At 50.3% G+C, this 21935-nt stretch overlaps 1 protein-coding gene across 3 annotated transcripts in view; it reads right to left on the reverse strand.

Moving 5' to 3' along the window:
• LOC115481339 (mitochondrial glutamate carrier 1-like) overlaps positions 1-21935 on the reverse strand; it is a 43722-nt gene that overhangs the window by 6331 nt on the left and 15456 nt on the right. For all 3 annotated transcript variants that reach the window (XM_030220400.1, XM_030220401.1, XM_030220402.1), the window contains 4 exons: positions 12720-12810; positions 6009-6127; positions 4338-4542; positions 4093-4247 (listed from right to left, as the gene is read on the reverse strand). In XM_030220400.1, coding sequence (XP_030076260.1) covers positions 4093-4247; positions 4338-4542; positions 6009-6127; positions 12720-12810 — 570 coding nt within the window. The remainder of the gene's footprint in view (positions 1-4092; positions 4248-4337; positions 4543-6008; positions 6128-12719; positions 12811-21935) is intronic.

Genomic DNA, 21935 nt, shown 5'->3' on the forward strand with positions numbered 1-21935 from the left:
AAGTTGTTGGCCCTCGCCTCTGGGAGATAGGCGCGAGCCGTCCGAGAATCCAGCAGGGCTCCGATGAATTCGAGTTTCTGCACTGGGAGAAGATGGGACTTTGGGTAATTTATCACAAACCCCAGTAGCTCCAGGAGGCGAATAGTCATCTGCATGGACTGCAGGGCTCCTGCCTCGGATGTGTTCTTCACCAGCCAATCGTCGAGATATGGGAACACGTGCACCCCCAGCCTGCGAAGCGCCGCTGCTACCACAGCTAGGCACTTTGTGAACACCCTGGGCGCAGAGGCGAGCCCAAAGGGTAGCACACAGTACTGGAAGTGGCGTGCGCCCAGCTGAAATCGCAGATACTGTCTGTGAGCTGGCAGTATCGGGATGTGTGTGTAGGCATCCTTCAAGTCCAGAGAGCATAGCCAATCGTTTTGCTGAATCATGGGGAGAAGGGTGCCCAGGGAAAGCATCCTGAACTTTTCTTTTACGAGATATTTGTTCAGGGCCCTTAGGTCTAGGATGGGACGCATCCCCCCTGTTTTCTTTTCCACAAGGAAGTACCTGGAATAGAACCCCAGCCCTTCTTGCCCGGATGGCACGGGCTCGACCGCATTGGCGCTGAGAAGGGCGGAGAGTTCCTCTGCAAGTACCTGCTTGTGCTGGAAGCTGTAGGACTGAGCTCCCGGTGGACAATTTGGAGGTTGAGAGGCCAAATTGAGGGTGTATCCTTGCCGGACTATTTGGAGAACCCACTGATCGGAGGTTATAAGAGGCCACCTTTGGTGAAAAGCTTTCAACCTCCCTCCGACAGGCAGGTCGCCCGGCACTGACACTTGGATGTCGGCTATGCTCTGCTGGAGCCAGTCAAAAGCTCGCCCCTTGCTTTTGCTGGGGAGCCGCGGGGCCTTGCTGATTCGCACGCTGCTGACGAGAGCGAGCGCGCTGGGGCTTAGCCTGGGCCGCAGGCTGTCGGGAAGGAGGATTGTACCTACGCTTGCCAGAAGTATAGGGAACAGTCTTCCTTCCCCCGAAAAATCGTCTACCTGTAGAGGTAGAAGCTGAAGGCTGCCGGCGGGCGAACTTGTCGAATGCGGTGTCCCGCTGGTGGAGAGACTCTACCACCTGCTCGACTTTTTCGCCAAAAATGTTATCCGCACGGCAAGGCAAGTCCGTAATCCGCTGCTGGACTCTATTCTCCAGGTCGGCGGCACGCAGCCATGAGAGCCTGCGCATCACCACACCTTGAGCAGCGGCCCTGGACGCAACATCAAAAGTGTCATAAACTCCTCTGGCCAGGAATTTTCTGCACGCCTTCAGCTGCCTGACCACCTCCTGAAAAGGCTTGGCTTGCTCAGGGGGAAGAGCATCAACCAAGCCCGCCAACTGCCGCACATTATTCCGCATGTGTATGCTCGTGTAGAGCTGGTAAGACTGGATCTTGGACACGAGCATAGAGGAATGGTAGGCCTTCCTCCCAAAGGAGTCTAAGGTTCTAGCGTCCTTGCCCGGGGGCGCCGAAGCATGTTCCCTAGAACTCTTAGCCTTCTTTAGGGCCAAATCCACAACTCCAGAGTCATGAGGCAACTGAGTGCGCATCAGCTCTGGGTCCCCATGGATCCGGTACTGGGACTCGATCTTCTTGGGAATGTGGGGATTAGTTAATGGTTTGGTCCAGTTCGCAAGCAATGTCTTCTTCAGGACATGGTGCAAGGGAACAGTGGACGCTTCCTTAGGTGGAGAAGGATAGTCCAGGAGCTCAAACATTTCAGCCCTGGGCTCGTCCTCCACAACCACCGGGAAGGGGATGGCCGTAGACATCTCCCGGACAAAGGAGGCAAAAGACAGACTCTCGGGAGGAGAAAGCTGTCTCTCAGGAGAGGGAGTGGGATCAGACGGAAGACCCCCAGACTCCTCGTCAGAGAAATATCTGGGATCTTCCTCTTCCTCCCACGAGGCCTCACCCTCGGTGTCAGACACAAGTTCACGGACCTGTGTCTGCAACCTCGCCCTGCTCGACTCCGTGGAACCCTGTCCACGATGGGGGCGTCGAGAGGTAGACTCCCTCGCCCGCATCGGCGAAGCTCCCTCCGCCGACGTAGTCGGGGAGCCTTCCTGGGAGGTGGCCGCGGTCGGTACCGCACGCGGGTACCGACGTCGGGGACCTCAACCTGGGCGATGGGCCAGCCGGCGCCACGCTCGACGGTACCGGTGGCGCAAGCACCGCCGGTACCGGAGGGGTAGGGCGCAACAGCTCTCCCAGAATCTCTGGGAGAACGGCCCGGAGGCTCTCGTTTAGAGCGGCTGCAGAGAAAGGCTGAGAGGTCGATGCAGGCGTCGACGTCAGTACCTGTTCCGGGCGTGGAGGCTGTTCCGGGCTGTCCAGAGCGGAGCGCATCGACACCTCCTGAACAGAGGGTGAGCGGTCCTCTCGGTGCCGATGCCTGCTGGGTGCCGAATCCCTCGGCGACCCAGAGCTCTCGGTGCCGACACGGGGAGGAGACCGGTGTCGATGCTTCTTCGATTTCTTCCGAAGCATGTCACCGGAGCTCCCCGGCACCGACGAGGAGGACGTCGAATCCACCCGTCGCTTCCTCGGGGCCGAGACTGAAGAAGGTCGATCTCGGGGGGGCTGTACCGCAGGAGCCCTCAGGGTAGGCGGAGACCCACCCGAGGGCTCACCGCCACCAGCAGGGGAATGGACAGCCCTCACCTGCACTCCACCCGATGCACCACCGTCCGACGACATCAGCAGACGAGGTCCTGGTACCACCGACGTCGATGCAGCTATCCGATGTCTCGGCGCCGATGCAGAGGCCCGATGCCTCGATGCACTCGATGCAGGGGCGGCCGAGGAAGATGGTCTGGACGCTGACGACGTCGATGCACTCGAAGATCCCGGTGCCGATGCCGACGAAGAGCCCGAGAACAACACGTTCCACTGGGCTAGTCTCGCTACCTGAGTCCGCCTTTGAAGCAGGGAACACAGACTGCAGTTCTGAGGGCGGTGCTCGGCCCCCAGACACTGAAGACACGACGAGTGTCGATCAGTGAGCGAGATAACCCGGGCGCACTGGGTGCACTTCTTGAAGCCGCTGGAAGGCTTCGATGTCATGGGCGGAAAAATCACGCCGGCGAAATCAAAAGCCGAAATGGCGAAATTCGAAGCACCAAATTTAGAGGGAGAAAAAATCTCGACCGAGGCCGAAAAAAGGCCTACCCCGACGACGAAAGAAAACTTACCGGGGCAAAAAAGCTGGAAGTACGGGGAGGATTTACACGAAACCCGGCGGGGGGTTTCCGGAGCACTTCCCGACTAGGACAAAGCTTTCCCGAAGGAAAAAAAACACGTTCAAACAAATTGGACGCGCGAGGTCGACTTTCCGGGGCTCGACACGGCGAAAACACGACCGTACCGAGTGCGGACAAAAGAAGACTGGCCGGCTCGAGCCGGTTTCGGGCGGGAAGACGGCCGCGCATGCGCGGTGCGCGCGGGCGCGCGAGGGCTAGCAAAGGACTTTGCTAGTGAAGTTTCCGATTGGAGGGGCTGCCGTGGACGTCACCCATCAGTGAGAACAAGCAGCCTGCTTGTCCTCGGAGAATGCATGTAATATAGGAAAAATGATACATCAGAACAGGATGTCTCCATCACAGACTGGTGTACATTTGCTCACAGCTTCATTACACTAGACAGAGTGCTGGTGCTTTGTTCCTTTTTTTATTCTGTAGGTTCTAAAGTCTGGGCAATATTACACGAAAGCTGCTGAATGTTAGACCTTCCGCGTATGACTACACAATACCCATCTATCTTTCTAGCAGATCATTTATTAGCTCTATAATCAGAAAACGGCCCTCTTTGATACTAGCAAACTAAAAGAAAATGTTTTAAGGATTTGTCTCAACTTTGGTGGACTTAAAAAAAAAATGCAATGGTTTTATGTAGCGGTGTGTTAAAAGCGAAATACATTTTCTAAAAACTTGAAATCTGGATGTTGAGGTGACCAAAGCGTTTGACATTTTTGATAACTTGCTGTCCTGCTAGTAAAGCCCCTCTCCCCCTCCAGACACATCTATGCACAATACCAATTTCTTAAAATGCATTACCATCACAGGGGTTGACACACACAGCTGCAGTGGACCCAGCTGCACATCCAGCCAAGAAAGAGTGATAGAAGGGAGCTCTTTCTTCAGGGGAACTCTGACCCAGCTTGTTAAGATGGGCAAACAGAGGAAAGTAGATAATGGAGAAGGGAACATCCCTGTGAAAAACATGGAAATACCACCTTCAGACACTTTCTCAGCATACTACGCCCAAAATGGTGATAGAAACCAGAGCACTGAATTCCTACCTCAGCAACGTGGCTCCGAGTCCCTTATAAAGGCCTCTAAACCCTTCTGTGCGTACCAGCTCTTTTGCTAGCTGAGTCGCAGATACAGGTCTTGGAAGAGAAGCAGGTCCAACGTTATATGATCTGCTAAGCGCAGGAACGGTGGCTAAATGCTTGGTGCCGGGGCTGGAGCAGTGTATTCCGCTCAGTACCTTCTGCTGGGATGCTGGAAGAGAAAACATTCTTTAATGTCATACTGAATGTAGAAACTGTCACAAATGGCTATAGGTTTGCAACGCAGCAAGATTACATGAGGAGTTACAGCATGAATGTAAATACACACACAAGAATGTTCAGTTTTTTTGTTTTTTTTTTTTCTTTTACAGAGAGGGCAGGATCGAGATGCTGCAGTTTTGTTTTCATTTCCAAAGAATTTTTTTTTTTTTTTTTTTTAATACACACACTAAGCAGAAAAACAAAACAAAAAAAAGTGTAAACCGTCTCATTAAAGGCAGCGATACAATCTTTGCAATTCCTTTTTAGGACCAAGACAAGAGAATGTCTTCTGTTCGATATTGTTGTGTCTTATACTGAACTGTGTTACATGTGAATGCTGATGTTTTGATTTTGCACAGTATCTTAGTCGATCATAAACTATTAAAGCCAAATATGTACATGGGCTTTTGAAACCACTTGCTTCCTTTCTTAAAAGTACATAAGTAAGTGGAGGAGTGGCCTAGTGGTTAGGGTGGTGGACTTTGGTCCTGGGGAACTGAGTTGGATTCCCACCTCAGGCACAGGCAGCTCCTTGTGACTCTGGGCAAGTCACTTAACCCTCCATTGCCCCGTGTAAGCCGCATTGAGCCCGCCATGAGTGGGAAAGCGCAGGGTGCAAATGTAACAAAAATAAAATAGATACTATCGGAGATTCTACATGGAATGTTGCTACTATTGGAGATTCTACATGGAATGTTGCTATTCCACTAGCAACATTCCATGTAGAAGGCTGCGCAGGCTTCTGTTTCTGCGAGTCTGACGTCCTGCACGTACGTGCAGGACGTCAGACTCACAGAAGCAGAAGCCTGCGCGGCCACATTGGTGATCTGCAATGGCCGACTTCTACATGGAATGTTGCTAGTGGAATATCAACATTCCATGTAGAATCTCAAATAGTAGCAACAGTGGAGGAGTGGCCTAGTGGTTAGGGTGGTGGACTTTGGTCCTGGGGAACTGAGTTCGATTCCCACTTCAGGCACAGGCAGCTCCTTGTGACTCTGGGCAAGTCATTTAACCCTCCATTGCCCCATGTAAGCCGCATTGAGCCTGCGGGGTACAAATGTAACAAAACAAAACAAAAAAAAAATGCCACACTGGGAAAAGACCAAGGGTCCATCGAGCCCAGCATCCTGTCCATGACACAGTGGTCCACTACAGTGTAGTGATATTCAAATCCCAGCAATCAGTCCTGTAGATCAATGCTTCTCAATCCAGTCCCTAGGGCACACCCAGGCCGGACAGATTTTCAGGATATCCATAATGCATAGGCACGAGACATTTGCACATGATGGTGGCAGTACAAGTCTCATATACATATTCATTGTGAATATCTTAAAAATCTGAGCGGCTGGGATGAGAATCAATACTGTAGCCTTGGTTATAATCCAACAGGTCATGCCCACCCATTTCTATTACCTAGCCTTCCTGCATCCTGCAGCTGGATTTTCAGCATCTCCATGGGTGTGGTAATAATGACCTGACAAGTTCCTGCACCACAGCCTGCCAGCATTTCCTTTGATATTGTCAAGGGCTTTCTAAAGCAGAAAGAGAAGAAGGTAATTTCATTGGAGAGAATACAGAGAAAATAAATTAAATTCTGAAAGTTCAGGTGTCATTATTTTAGGTCAACAAGCAAGAACCGTTAGTGGTTAAGACAGCAGACAGGCCTCACCCATGCCAAGAACATTTTGTGCTTTTTACTACTATTACGACTAATCGTTTCTATAGCGCTACTAGAGCTTAGTCTATTCAAGACAAACAGGACCATCAGGGAATAGATGATTTCAGCTTCAATAGTTCTTTTTTTATATGACCACTGCCGCATTGTTTATTAACATAACAGGATTCATCTGCAAGTAGTCACCGAATGCAGCTGTGTTTTGAAAACATGCCCACTTAAAAAAAAAAAAATTCAATTTCTAAAACATTAAATCTCAAACTACAGTAAGGGTATGATACATACCTGTAGCAGTTGTTCTCCGAGGACAGCAGGCTGATTGTTCTCACGACTGGGTGACGTCCGCGGCAGCCCCCACCAACCGGAAAGAAGCTTCGCGGGACGGTCGGCACGCAGGGCACGCCCACCGCGCATGCGCGGCCGTCTTCCCGCCCGTGCGCGACCGCTCCCGCCAGTTGAATGACTAGCAAAAAGATGAAACACACAACTCCAAAGGGGAGGAGGGAGGGTAGGTGAGAACAATCAGCCTGCTGTCCTCGGAGAACAACTGCTACAGGTATGTATCATACCCTTTCTCCGAGGACAAGCAGGCTGCTTGTTCTCACGACTGGGGTATCCCTAGCTCTCAGGCTCACTCAAAACAAGAACCCAGGTCAATTGAACCTCGCAACGGCGAGGGTACAACAGAAATTGACCTACGAAGAACAACTAACTGAGAGTGCAGCCTGACCAGAATAAATTCGGGTCCTGGAGGGTGGAGTTGGATTTACACCCCAAACAGATTCTGCAGCACCGACTGCCCGAACCGACTGTCGCGTCGGGTATCCTGCTGGAGGCAGTAATGAGATGTGAATGTGTGGACAGATGACCACGTCGCAGCCTTGCAGATCTCTTCAATAGTGGCTGACTTCAAGTGGGCCACCGACGCTGCCATGGCTCTGACACTATGAGCCGTGACATGACGCTCAAGAGTCAGCCCAGCCTGGGCGTAAGTGAAGGAAATGCAATCTGCTAGCCAATTGGAGATGGTGCGTTTCCCGACAGCGACCCCTAGCCTGTTAGGGTCGAAAGAAATAAACAATTGGGCGGACTGTCTGTTGGGCTGTGTCCGCTCCAAGTAGAAGGCCAATGCTCTCTTGCAGTCCAATGTGTGCAACTGACGTTCAGCAGGGCGGGTATGCGGCCTGGGGAAGAATGTTGGCAAGACAATTGACTGGTTAAGATGGAACTCCGACACCACCTTCGGCAGGAACTTTGGGTGGGTGCGGAGCACTACTCTGTTGTGATGAAATTTGGTATATGGAGCATGAGCTACTAGGGCTTGAAGCTCACTGACCCTACGAGCTGAAGTAACTGCCACCAAGAAAATGACCTTCCAGGTCAAGTACTTCAGATGGCAGGTATTCAGTGGCTCAAAAGGAGGTTTCATCAGCTGGGTGAGGACGACGTTGAGATCCCATGACACAGTAGGAGGCTTGATAGGGGGCTTTGACAAAAGCAAGCCTCTCATGAATCGAACGACTAAAGGCTCTCCAGAGATGGCTTTACCTTCCACACGATAATGGTAAGCACTAATCGCACTAAGGTGATTCCTTACTGAGTTGGTCTTGAGGCCAGACTCTGATAAGTGCAGAAGGTATTCAAGCAGGTTCTGTGCAGGGCAAGAACGAGGTTCTAGGGCCCTGCTCTCACACCACACGACAAACCTCCTCCACTTGAAAAAGTAACTCTTTTTAGTGGAATCCTTCCTAGAGGCAAGCAAGACCCGGGAGACACCCTCAGACAGACCCAACGCAGTGAAGTCTACGCCCTCAACATCCAGGCCGTGAGAGCCAGGGACTGAAGGTTGGGGTGCAGCAACGCTCCGTCGTTCTGCGAGATGAGAGTCGGAAAACACTCCAATCTCCACGGTTCCTCGGAGGACAACTCCAGAAGAAGAGGGAACCAGATCTGACGGGGCCAAAAGGGCGCTATCAGAATCATGGTGCCGCGGTCTTGCTTGAGCTTCAGTAAGGTCTTCCCCACCAAAGGTATGGGAGGATAAGCATACAGGAGGCCGGTCCCCCAATGGAGGAGAAAGGCATCTGACGCTAGCCTGCCATGTGCCTGAAGTCTGGAACAGAACAGAGGCAGCTTGTGGTTGGTCTGAGAGGCGAAAAGGTCCACCGAGGGGGTGCCCCACACTCGGAAGATCTTGCGTACCACTCTGGCATGGAGCGACCACTCGTGCGGTTGCATGACTCTGCTCAGTCTGTCGGCCAGACTGTTGTTTACGCCTGCCAGGTACGTGGCTTGGAGGAGCATGCCGAACCGACACGCCCAACGCCACATCCCGACGGCCTCCTGGCACAGGGGGCGAGATCCGGTGCCCCCCTGCTTGTTGACGTAATACATTGCAACCTGATTGTCTGTCCGAATTTGGATAATTTGGCAGGACAGCCGATCTCTGAAAGCCTTCAGTGCGTTCCAGATCGCTCGGAGCTCCAGGAGGTTGATCTGCAGACCCTTTTCCTGGAGGGACCACAGACCCTGGGTGTGAAGCCCATCGACATGGGCTCCCCACCCCAGGCGAGATGCATCCGTCGTCAGCACTTTCGTGGGCTGCGGAATTTGGAATGGACGTCCCAGGGTCAAATTGGTCCGTATGGTCCACCAGAGCAGTGAAGTGCGGCAACTGGTGGAGAGGCGGATGACATCTTCTAGATTCCCGGTGGCTTGGAACCACTGGGAAGCTAGGGTCCATTGAGCAGATCTCATGTGAAGACGAGCCATGGGAGTCACATGAACTGTGGAGGCCATATGACCCAGAAGTCTCAACATCTGCCGAGCTGTGATCTGCTGAGACGCTCTGGTCTGCGAAGCCAGGGCCAAGAGATTGGTGGCCCTCGCTGCGGGAAGGTAGGCCTGAGCCGCCTGGGAATTCAGCAGCGCTCCTATGAATTCCAGAGACTGAGTTGGCTGGAGATGGGACTTTGGGTAATTTATCACAAACCCCAGCAGCTCCAGAAGTTGAATAGTGCACCGCATGGACCGGAGGGCTCCTGCCTCCGAGGTGTTCTTGACCAGCCAATCGTCGAGGTATGGGAACACGTGCACTCCCAGCTTGCGTAGGTAGGCCGCTACCACCACGAGGCATTTGGTAAACACTCGTGGGGCAGAGGCGAGCCCAAATGGCAGCACACAATACTGAAAGTGGCGTGCGCCCAGGCGGAATCTGAGATACTGTCTGTGAGCTGGCAGTATCGGTATGTGAGTATATGCGTCCTTTAAATCCAGGGAACATAGCCAATCGTTTTTCTGAATCATTGGCAGAAGGGTGCCCAAGGAAAGCATCCTGAACTTTTCTTTGACCAGGAATTTGTTCAGGCCTCTCAGGTCTAGGATGGGACGCATCCCCCCTGTTTTCTTTTCCACAAGGAAGTACCTGGAATAGAATCCCTGCCCTTCCTGCCCGGGTGGTACGGGCTCGACCGCATTGGCGCTGAGAAGGGCGGAGAGTTCCTCTGCAAGTACCTGCTTGTGATGGGAGCTGAAAGACTGAGCTCCCGGAGGACAATTTGGAGGCAGGGAGGCCAAATTCAGGGCGTATCCGCACCGCACTATTTGGAGAACCCACTGGTCGGAGGTTATGAGAGGCCACCTTTGGTGAAAAAATTTTAACCTCCCTCCGACCGGCAGATCGTCCGGTACGGACACTTGTAGGGCGGCTATGTTCCCGTGGATCCAGTCAAAAGCCCGTCCCCGGCTTTTGCTGTGGAGGCGCAGGGGGCTGCTTAGGCGCACGCTGTTGACGAGAACGAGCGCGCTGGGGCTGTCCCTGTGCCTGACGAGGCCTTCGGGCCGGCTGGTTGTACCTACGCTTTGCAAAAGAATAGGGTGCAGCCTGCCGTGCCCGGGAAAAACGCCCACCCGTGGGGGCGGATGCTGAAGGCGCCCGGTGGGAGAGCTTGTCGAGAGCGGTTTCCCGCTGATGCAGTTGGTCCACCATCTGCTCGACCTTCTCACCGAAAATGTTATCCCCCCGGCAAGGGACGTCGGCCAGTCTCTGCTGGGTGCGGTTGTCCAGGTCAGAGGCGCGCAGCCATGAGAGCCTGCGCATCACTATACCTTGGGCCGCAGCACGAGATGCCACGTCACAGGTGTCAAAAATACCCCTGGACAGGAACTTTCTGCATGCCTTCAGCTGCCTGACCACCTCCTGATAAGGCCTGGACTGCTCCGGCGGGAGCTTCTCGACCAGGTCCGCCAGCTGTTGCACATTGGTCCGCATGTGGATGCTCATATAGAGCAGGTATGACTGGATGCGGGTCACGAGCATGGAGGATTGGTAGGCCTTCCTCCCAAACGAGTCCAGAGTGCGAGACTCCCGCCCCGGGGGCGCCGAGGCGGTATCCCTCGAACTCCGTGCCCTCTTGAGAGCAGAATCCACGACCGCTGAGTCATGGGGCAATTGGGGCCGCATGAGCTCTGGGTCGGAGTGGATCCTGTACTGGGACTCTGCTTTCTTGGGAATGGTGGGGTTAGTTAATGGTCGCACCCAGTTCCGAAGCAGTGTCTCCTTCAGGACATTGTGCAGCGGCACCGTGGAGGACTCTCTAGGTGGTGATGGATAGTCGAGGACCTCGAGCATCTCGGCCCTCGGCTCTTCCACAGAGACCACGGGGAAGGGAATGCTGATAGACATATCCCGCACAAAAGAGGCAAAGGAGAGACTCTCAGGAGGTGAGAGCTTCCTCTCCGGTGAAGGCGTGGGGTCCGAGGGAAGGCCCGTAGACTCCTCTGAGGAGAAATATCTAGGGTCCTCCTCTTCCCCCCACGAGTCCTCATCCTCGGTATCGGACATTAGCTCATGTAGCTGAGTCCTGTACCGGGCCCGGCTCGACGTCGAGGCACCGAGGTCTCGGTGTCGTCGAGCGGTGGACTCCCGCGCCGGCAGGGACGGAGCTCCCTCCATCGACGTCGACTCCACCTGCGTGGCAGTCGAGACCGGCACCGCAAGCGGCGGCGGTGTCGACAGCCCCGGCGCCGGGCTAGAGCTCGCCGGCGCCACAGTCATCGGCGCCGAGGGCGCAAGCACCCCCGGCGCCGGCACAGCCTGGCGCATCAGCCCTTCCAGGATCCCCGGAAGGATGGCTCTGAGGCACTCGTCCAGGCCCGCTGCCGGGAAAGGCGGTGGGGCCGGTAAGGGTGTCGGTGCCGGAAGCTGCTGGGAGCCAGGAGACGGCACCGAGGTGCCGGAACCCCGACGCGTCGGTACCTCCACAACCGACGGAGACCTCTCCTCTCGACGATGACGCTTCGGCGTCGACTCCTCTTCGGGATGCACCGAGGGCGTCCGGTGACGACGCTTCTTATCCTTTTTTCGATGCACGTCACCGGCGCCGGAGGGCATGGAGGAGGAGGAGGTCGATCCCCCTCGGTCTCGAGGCACCGGGTCAGACAGGGGTCGGTCCCGTGGCTCACGAGCTGAGGGAGTGACCGGGGCCGACTGCCCACGCAGCCTCTCAACCCCACTCTCACCGGCGGACCGGCGGGCCAACGGGACCTGTTCTCCTGGGGTCGCTGCCATCGGTGCCGATGTCTCGGGCATCGATACCGGTACCGAAGAACCGGCCTTCGATACCGATGCCGTCGAGGTCGACGTCGAGGGGCCGGCGCAAGTTCCAAAAAGACGGTCCCGCAGAACTTGCCTCGCAACCTGAGTCCGTTTCCGGAGACCGAGACACAAAGCACACGACTTGAGATTGTGCTCCGGCCCGAGGCACTGGAGGCACCAAGCGTGGGTGTCGGTCTGCGAGATCGGCCGGCCGCAGCGACCACACTTTTTAAATCCACTCGGGACCTTCGAGGACATCGACGGAAAAATCGCGTCGGCGAAGTCAAAGTCGTCAATGGTGGCTAAAATCACACCACGAAAAGATAAACGACCGAGCGACCACTAGGCCGCAATGTGGCGTCCCCGCTGGAAGCGAGGGAAAAGGGGAGCGCGTGCTCCACACGCGCAGAGATTTTTTTTTTTTTTTTTTTTTAACAAACAAGAAAAAAGGAAAACCGAACGGTAATCCGAAGCGAAGCGACGATCCGCGTAAACGCGGTCGAAAAATCCGGCGGCTGAAACAGAGAGAGTGGCAGAAGCACAACTCTCTCCAGTCGCGGAAAAAAAGGAACTGGCGGGAGCGGTCGCGCACGGGCGGGAAGACGGCCGCGCATGCGCGGTGGGCATGCCCTGCGTGCCGACCGTCCCGCGAAGCTTTTTTCCGGTTGGTGGGGGCTGCCGCGGACGTCACCCAGTCGTGAGAACAAGCAGCCTGCTTGTCCTCGGAGAACAACTCAGTACAGTTTCAAGATCCAAGTCAATTTTAGAGACAGGTTGTCAGTGTCACTGTAGAAATGACTTGAAATTAAACAAACTTCCAAGAATACACACACACACACAAAAAAGTACTTACCCATCTTGTAAGAGGTGGTGACGGAAAAAGTCGTTGGCAGCTAGTTTAACTGCCTTCTCTGGCGTTACTAAGGTCAGATTCACTGCAGCACCTACAATCAATACATTGGAGTTGAAAAATCTAAATGTTTTCCTTCTCCCTCAATAACCAAGACTAGAACAGTATACATTCTAGCTAGGTAAGCTCATTGCAACCTATGTGAGGACTGAGTGACTCATTAAGTGAGCCACTGAGTGCAGTGTCTCTGAACTCCATGAATGGCATTATTAAAGGTACTTTGTGATCACAAAGTACCTACGGACAGAAGAAGCCCGCTCTCTTATATAAAGAGGTTACTTTAAAGCCTCTAAGTGGACTGGTGAAGCCATAAAACAGAATCTGTTCCATCCTAACATTCAGAAAACAGGGAGCTTTAACAATATTTAACTCCTGTGCATGTGGGTACAACTCTTTAGGGTTTCTCTGGGTAAATGTCTAGGGCCCAAATAACCCTTTGGCTCTGCACTTAACGGAAAACATTATTCTCTTGCGTTTAAAGATTAGAACTGTACTCTCACGTGAGAACTTGACTTCTTTGAAAAAGGCAACTAAAAGAAAAAAAAAAAAAGCAACCTTCACCCAGAAAGAACAGGCCTGAGAGGACCCACCCCTATGGTCAAGAAAATAATGAATATTTTAGGGAAATGGTAAGGAAGAGAGACTATTTGTAGCTCTTGATTTGACTGTGGGACCTCAAAACAGCTCATTTATAAATGTATTTTTGTTTATAGAACTCTAGGACTCCTAATGCAGGAATTGTTTGCCAAACATGGCTGTGTCGAGTCCTTTTATCTGTGCCACAAACCTTGGCCGACGAATTGAGTATTAAAAGACTTCTTTGTATTCCGATTGGACTGTTTCTATTTGTTTAATCCAGTGGTTCCCAAACCTGGTCCTGGAGGCATCCCAGCCAGTCATGTTTTCAGGATATCCACAATGAATATTCTTGAGATAGATTTGTAAGAGAGGTGGAGGTAGTGCATGCAAATCTCTCTCATGAATATTCATTATGTATATCCTGAAAACCTGACTGGCTGGGGTGCCACCAGGACCAGGTTTGTGAACACTGGTTTAATCGCATCACTGTGCTACCCTACCTCTAACAGCAAAACATTTCTTGAAATGCCAATGTTAATGGACGCTTCGTGCATCACGCAAGTGATGGGGGATCTTGTATTTATCAAGGTAGGTTTATCTGCAAATGATATGCAATTTACACAGTCATGCTGACTGTTAGCGCATGTTTCTTGGCTGGAGCCTTCCACATGCAATACATTTTTACAAAACAAATCAACTTTCACGTCATACAGATGGGCGAAATGAGATTCATAACTTTTTCAAAGCTAACTATTTGCAGGCTCAATGTGGCTTGCGAGTCTGTCCTTGTTGCCAATAATCTTTGAAGCATTCCTGTAATGAGCACTTGCCTAATGTCTGACTTTTTTAAATGTTTAGAATTTTAAAATTTTGATTTTGTTTCCTGTCCTCATAATTTGAATTTGGGAAGGTAATGGAAGCCTTTATTTATTTCAAAAATAAGACTCCCCCATTTTTACTGAGCCTTTCAAAATCAATAAAATGTTTTGCAGAGACTACAAGGTCAGAGCAACAGTAAGGAGAAAGAAGATTGGCCAGCAAGGAAAAAAAAAAAAGAAAAAAAAGAAGCAATGAACCCTCCCTTACTGTAAGAAGCAAACTGTGTAGTTTTCACAAATATAAAAATAATGAAATGAATCCTAGTTACAGTGGTAAGTCGCAGTGTAAGAACCATTTATGGATCCATCGTGGCTTGGCCAGATCGGCTAGCCCCCAAAATCCACGGCAACCCACGTCTGCAATATGAAAAAGACAAATGCAGCAAACAACATTCTTGACAAAAAAACAGCAGACACTTAAGCATATCAACATTTTTTAAAAATCTCCATCCAAACTGAAACAGTGCACAACTGCACCGATACTTACTGTTCCGCCAACAATATTAGGAAAACTTAGTTCTTACCTGCTAATTTTCTTTCCATTAGTCCCAACAGATCAATCTAGAGACTTGTGGGCTATTCCCATCTACCAACAGGTGGGAGGTAGAGAGAACACCAATACAGGGTACAGTGCAGTACCCTCATTTTCAGTATTGTTGACACCAAAGCAGTGTCAGTAGAAGACTGAACATCAAAATCTGCCTCTTAAAAAGGCCAACTTTTATTTATTTTTTAACTTGGAACCAAGCCACGAAGCAAACCAACCTGGAGGAAAACAGCCATACTCCCCCTCACCTCCTGAGGGCATTGATATGTCTTTCCCTTTCTTTGCATAGTTTCATTTCCTATTTCCCTGAACTGGAATACTGCCTCTGCAAACAATTCTCGGCCAAAAACCTACATACCTATATGCACATGTATACATATACAGAAAAAGAACTGAACCAGAGTAGGGTAGGCCTCTGGACTGATGTCAGGACTAACGGAAAGAAAATGAAAAGCTAACTTCTCCTTCTATTGCGTCCCGCAGATCAATCCAGAGACTTGTGGGATGTAGTCTCAAGTATGGCAGGGCACAAAAATCCCAGCAAACAAGATTGAGGCCCTAAAGGCCACATCCCGGTGAGTCAAAACATCCAGTCTGTAGTGCTTCAAAAAAAAACAACACGTGAACTGAGGACCATGTGGTGGAACGACAAATCTAGTCAACAGTAATGGCCTATGACTCCGCAAAGGAAGCTGCGTGCGCCCTAGTGAACAGGCCTTCAAAAGCAGCAGGGGAGACTTCCACACCATCGAGTACGTCAAAGCAATGGCCTCCTTCAGTCATCTAGCAATGGTAAGATTAGAGGCTTGGTCTCCTTTTCAGCGCCCAGTGAATAAGACAAAAAGTTTATCCTATTGCCGGAAGTCATTGGTGACCAACTACTTGACAAGAATCCTCCACACGACCAGACAGTGACAATGAGGGGCATAATCGAACGGGGCGGCCAAGTTTTTCTGGGGCCGTCCTCGCAGGACGGCTCCGTGAAGGGGCGGGTAAACCTGTTATCGAAACAAGATGGGCGTCCATCTTTCGTTTCGAAAATACAGTCGGGGATGCCCAAATCTCAACATTTAGGTTGACCTTAGAGATGGTCGTCCCCGGTTTACAGCAATAATGGAAACCAAGGACACCCATCTCAGAAATGACCAAATCCAAGCCATTTGGTCGTGGGAGGAGCCAGCACTCTTAGAGCACTGGTCCCCCTCACATGCCAGGACACCAACTGGGCACCCTAGGGGGCACTTCAGTGGACTTCACAAATTGCTCCTAGGTGCATAGCTCCCTTACCTTGTGTGCTGAGCCTCCCAACCCCCCCCCCCCCAAAAAAAAAAAAAAACCCCACTCCCCACAACTGTACACCACTACCATAGCCCTAAGGGGTGAAGGAGGACACCTACAAGTGGTACAGTGGGTTTTGAAGGGCTCATATTTACCACCACAAGTGTAACAGATGGGGGGGGTGGGGGTGGGCCTGGGTCCACCTGCTTGAAGTGCAATGCATCCATTAAAACTGCTCCAGGGACCTGCATACTGCTGTCAGGGATCTGGGTATGACATTTGAGGCTGGCATAACATTTTTTAAAGTTTTTTTTTTTTTTTTAGGGTGGGAGGGTGTTGGTGACCACTGAGGGAGTAAGGGGAGGTCACCCCCGATTTCTTCCGGTGGTCATCTGGTCAGTTCGGGCACCTTTTCGAGGCTTGGTTGCAAGAAAAAAATGGACCAAGTCGGCCAAGTGCCCTTCTTTTTTCCATTATTGGCCGAGGATGCCCATCTCTTAAGCACGCCCCAGTCCCACCTTCGCTACGCTGCCGACACCCCCCCCGTGAACTTTGGTCGTCCCCGCAACGGAAAGCAGTTGAGGACGCCCAAAATTGGCTTTCGATTATGCAGATTTGGGCAACCCTGAGAGGACGCCCATCTCCCGATTTGTGTTGGAAGATGGGCGCCCTTCTCTTTCGAAAATAAGCCTGAATGTGTCCTTTGCCTTGGTCTATCATCTGCATGGTGGAAAGACTAAAGGAGATGGTGCTGCGGCCAGCGCTGGAGCAGGGCTTCAATCAACTCTGACCCATTCTCCTTGCCCCTGCTGAAGAAACGGGGCACCTTCGCGTTGCTTTCCGAGCCATAAGCATTGTCAGAGAGGACTCACACTGCTCTTCCCTGCAACAAGAGCAGAAATGCCTGCAATGCCAGATGGACTGCCCGCAATTCTGGGCAGTTGATTGGTCATGAAACTTCCACCTTTGACCATCACATTGCACACTTAGATCGGCTGCCATGGCAGCTGGACTTGATAAATCGGCCAAGAGGGAAGCCAGCTGAAGGGGTCTTATATGGAACCTTGCCCAAGAAGAACATCCAATGTGGCTGCCATGGTGCACAACACCTGCATGCAATCCCATGCCCACAGGGCGGAAATCTGAAGAAGGCAGGCAACCCGATAGCAAAGCCTCAGCCGCAATACCATCCAAAGTATTAGAGAGACTGCAAAGGCATCAACTGACTCTTGGCAAGATTGACCACCCAACCGAGTAAGCGCAGAAGACCAATCACCCAGTCCAACACCTGCACACTCGCCAATTGTCTAGGTAAAAATGTACTCTGATGCCTTCATGATGAAGAAGGCTGTAACAACCACCATAATGTAAGCTGCATTGAGCCTGCAAATAGGTGGGGAAATGTGGGATACAAATGCAATAAATAAATAAAATAAGACCATTGAAAACGTTCTGGGCACCGTCGCGAGCTCAAACAGCATTGCTTGGAAGTGATAGTGCTGAATCCGACTGCTGGCTCCTTCAGACACCCATCACTGACTTGCTTTAGGTTTCACTGCTGTGCTGTTTGTTTTTTTTTAAACTCCTTTAGAAGCAGGAGATAAAGTCCACTGAAAAAAATATATGGAGGAGCTTAACCAAAGGAGCCAAAGAGCAGATATAACCCCTGAGCCCAAAGAAAGTGACTCCTGAACTAGAGAGTTGCACGGGAACGGGGTTCGCGGGATTCCCGCGGAACCCGCGGGATTCCCGCGGGGACGGAGGCAGTTCCTGCGGGGTTCCCACGGGGATGGAAGCAGCTCTGCGGGGTTCCCGTGGGGACGGAGGCAGTTCCTGCGGGGTTCCCGTGGGGACGGAGGCAGTTCCTGCGGGGTTCCCACGGGGATGGAAGCAGCTCTGCGGGGTTCCCGTGGGGACGGAGGCAGTTCCTGCGGGGTTCCCGTGGGGACGGAGGCAGTTCCTGCGGGGTTCCCGCGGGGATGGAAGCAGTTCTGCGGTCTTCTCGTAGAAGTGTAAGCTGCACCTGCACCAGCCTCTCATCTACCGAATACCAATTTCTTTGAGTGCTGTCTTCTCCTCCTCCTCCTCTTCTTCTTCTTTGCTTTAACAGCACAAATGTGGAAAGTCTTCCATTAAGGAGATGGTAGAGTCACAAATGATGACGGAATTCAAAAAGGCGTGGGATGAACACAGAGGATCTCTAATTAGAAAATGGACGTTATATAAAACCTAACCTTAAATGGCTGCATGTGTGTGGATGTGTCAAGTGACGCTTAGATGGCAACTCTGGCTGTGATGAACTAGGGCTGATACCTGGCAGACTTGTATGGTCTGTGTCTCATACATGGCAATCTGGTTTAGGATGGGCTGGAAAGGGCTTAGACATCAACGTCAGTGGCTGGAACATGAGCACAGTGCTGGACAGACTTTTACGGTCTGTGTCCCACAAATGAGAAGACGAATAGACTGGAGTGGGCTTCAACGGAAACTCCAGTAGTTGGAACATAAGGATAGGGCCAGATAGACTTCTGTGGTCTTTGTTACACCCAACGTGTAATTAGACTCTGGAATTCGTTGCCGGAGAACGTGGTACGGGCGGTTAGCTTGACGGAGTTTAAAAAGGGGTTAGATAGATTCCTAAAGGACAAGTCCATAGACCGCTATTAAATGGACTTGGAAAAATTCCGCATTTTTAGGTATAACTTGTCTGGAATGTTTTTACGTTTGGGGAGCGTGCCAGGTGCCCTTGACCTGGATTGGCCACTGTCGGTGACAGGATGCTGGGCTAGATGGACCTTTGGTCTTTCCCAGTATGGCACTACTTATGTACTTATGTACTTATGTACTTACGAAGGAAAGACCATAATCAATATCACACTCGTTGATTTAATGATGACTTGATCATGAGTGTGACTATTGGCAGAGTGGATGGACCGTTCAGGTCTATTTGCTGTCACTTACTATGTTACTATTAATCCTCTTTGCTACCAGGCTGGTGCACAGACCTCAGTTCTGACACAGGCACGAGAATCAGATGTCACCTGACCTACTGGCGCGTGCATGTGGCGACCTCTCAGCACACAGTGCAAGTGAATTGGAGACAAGTCTTACATGTGCGCACCAGAGTGTTCCAACTTCCGTTCCTTCCTTGCCTACAGTGCTGTGGCTCAAATCCAGAGAGAGACTGAGGGAGCTAACTGGAATTTTCTTTTATGTACCATTAAAATTCTTACGGGGACGGGTGGGGATGGGTTAAATTCTTGCGGGGACGGGTGGGGACGGGTTGGGATGGGTTAAAATTTTGCGGGGATGGGTGGGGATGGGTAAGATTCCAGCGGGGACGGGTAAGATTCCAGCAGGGACGGGCGGGGATGGGTAAGATTCCAGCGGGGACGGGTGGGGACGGGTAAGATTCCAGCAGGGACGGGCGGGGATGGGTAAGATTTCTGTCCCCATGCAACTCTCTATCCTGAACCCCAAAGCTCTACTGGGCCTGTGTGTCAGCTCATGAGCCACAATCGATCTAGAGCTGCACAGGTAATGTTGATCCGCCTGCTGCACAATACCATATATGGCAGAGCTCTGTCGTTCTCTCTCTCTACCTGCTGGTAGATAAGCATAACCCACAAGTCTCTGAATTGATCTGCAAAACACTATGGAACTAAAATTACCACTCATATCACCCACCACAAACATGTAAAAAATTTATGCTGTATACTAGGAGTGGAACAAGTAAACGTGAATCACAAGTTTCTAAAAATACTAGGACTAGGGTGCACAAAATGAAAAACAAACCTGAGAAAATATTGCTCACTCAACGTATAATTAAACTCTGGAATTTGTTGCCAGAGAATGTGGTAAAAGCAGTTAGCTTATCAGGGTTTAAAAAAAAGGTTTGGATAATTTCCTATAAGAAAAAAGTCCATAAGCCATTATTAAAGATGGACTTGAGAAAATCCACTATTTCTAGGATAAGAAACAAAATGTTTTACTCTTTTGGGACATTGCCAGGTACTTGTGACCTGGATTAGCCACTATTGGAAACATGATATTGGGCTTGATAGACTTTCAGTCTGTCCCAATATGACAACGTTTAAGCTCTTATGTAAAGATTTGTAGTTGTAACATTAAATTAAACAAATCTTGTAAAAAGCTTATTTTTGCCTACTCAAGTCAGTTACATCACTCAACATCCTCAACCTTGATGGCCAATTTATGATGCCTGTATACCACTAGGTTTTTCTCCCACTATCTATCTATCGGAAAATATTTGGTGTAGCTAAACAGACATTGTGAGGAAGCAGATGACCCCCACAAAAAAAAAAAAAAAAAAAAAACTTATACAATTAGCTATAAAATGACAAAGGTAGGGCCATTTTCAAAAGCAAGGTTCACTCACAAAGGAATTGATATTTGAAAAATGCAGAAAATTTCAGCTGCAGTGTATATGGACTTTGCGGGACAATGAGTCCACCCACATGCTGCAAAACACACAAAACATTTACACCACAGCAGGCAGTTTTGAAATTATAAACACGGAGGGGGAAGGGGCAATTTTTATTCTCCTCAGCCTAATGGAAAATATTTCTATAGGCCTGATTCATTGTGCTCAGAGAATGGAGAGAAACCCCCCCCCCCCCCCACAACTTTCTGAATTAAGCCCTATGCATCAGATAGCGAGGAAGAATTCATCCCATGTCCAGACATGTCTCCCAAAGTCACAATTTGGGAATAATATTCAAGCAATCACGTAACCAGACCCCCTTTGACTATACTTATACCAAATGCCACCTTCCATCTCCATTTCTTTTAAATGTAAGAATGAATCAATTTTCAGTTTATATTTCAACTAAATGACCCAATTCCACATCTGTTTTGCAACCTTGTGTGTATTAAAAAAAAAAAAAAAAAAGTCACAGAATTCTTATAATAAATAAAATAAATCTTCATGAAATCTAACAATATTCAGTGTCCTCCTCAGAAATTTTTGCCAGCCAGGTGGAATGAAAAAAAAAAGTGTGAGTGGGGTTGGACTACTGTGCAGCATTATAACGTTTTCCATTTAAGTTAGTCGGACGGACAGTGTTGCCCATACAAAAGGTCCTTGGAACAATATTTTATATAATGTTAGTATCCGAGACATGATTCTGGCATTTTTGATGTACAGCTAAACAGCTTATGAAACAGATCATTTGCATACAGGTTTCCTACACAGGGCTTCCCAAATGGAGTCGCAACCTGGGATATAAAAATCCACTGGCCTGTGTATCCTGACGAGCACACACTATAATCACACCTGTACAGGCTCCATGGAAAGTGGGCCGAGAGCATCAGAATGGATGAAGAGTAGGCATTTGGGGGGGGGGGGGGGGGGGGAAGAGGTTGTTCGTATATGCAGGGCTCTTTACTAAGCACTACCACACACGGGATGCACTCTGTTGTTCTGTGGTAATTTCGTAATTTGCACACACAAAAATATTTTTATGTTCAAATATGTTTTACTGGACTTACAAGAATATCTAATGCAAACATTAAAAAAATATTTTTAATTGCAGAGGGTGTATGCTGGGGGGGGGGGGGGGGGAAGAGAGAGAGAGACACACACACACACACACACACACAGAATGGGTGTTTCTGCCCCAGTTAACACAGCTACATTACTGCATGCTGATAGTGCAGGATTAACACGTGAGACCTTTCGCCTACAAAATATATAGCAGTAATTTGCTAATGGCAACAGTGTATGGCCATTCATTTAAAAACAATGGGGGGAAGAAGTTGGTCATTTTCCAGCTGCAGTAAAAACAGCCTTAATGTGTGGGAATAGGACCTGCATGAGGGAGTACTTTTTACCACAGCTTAGTAAAAGGACCCCTT

This window comes from Microcaecilia unicolor, chromosome 12 (genome assembly GCF_901765095.1).
Source record: "Microcaecilia unicolor chromosome 12, aMicUni1.1, whole genome shotgun sequence".
Taxonomy (NCBI): Eukaryota; Metazoa; Chordata; class Amphibia; order Gymnophiona; family Siphonopidae; genus Microcaecilia; species Microcaecilia unicolor.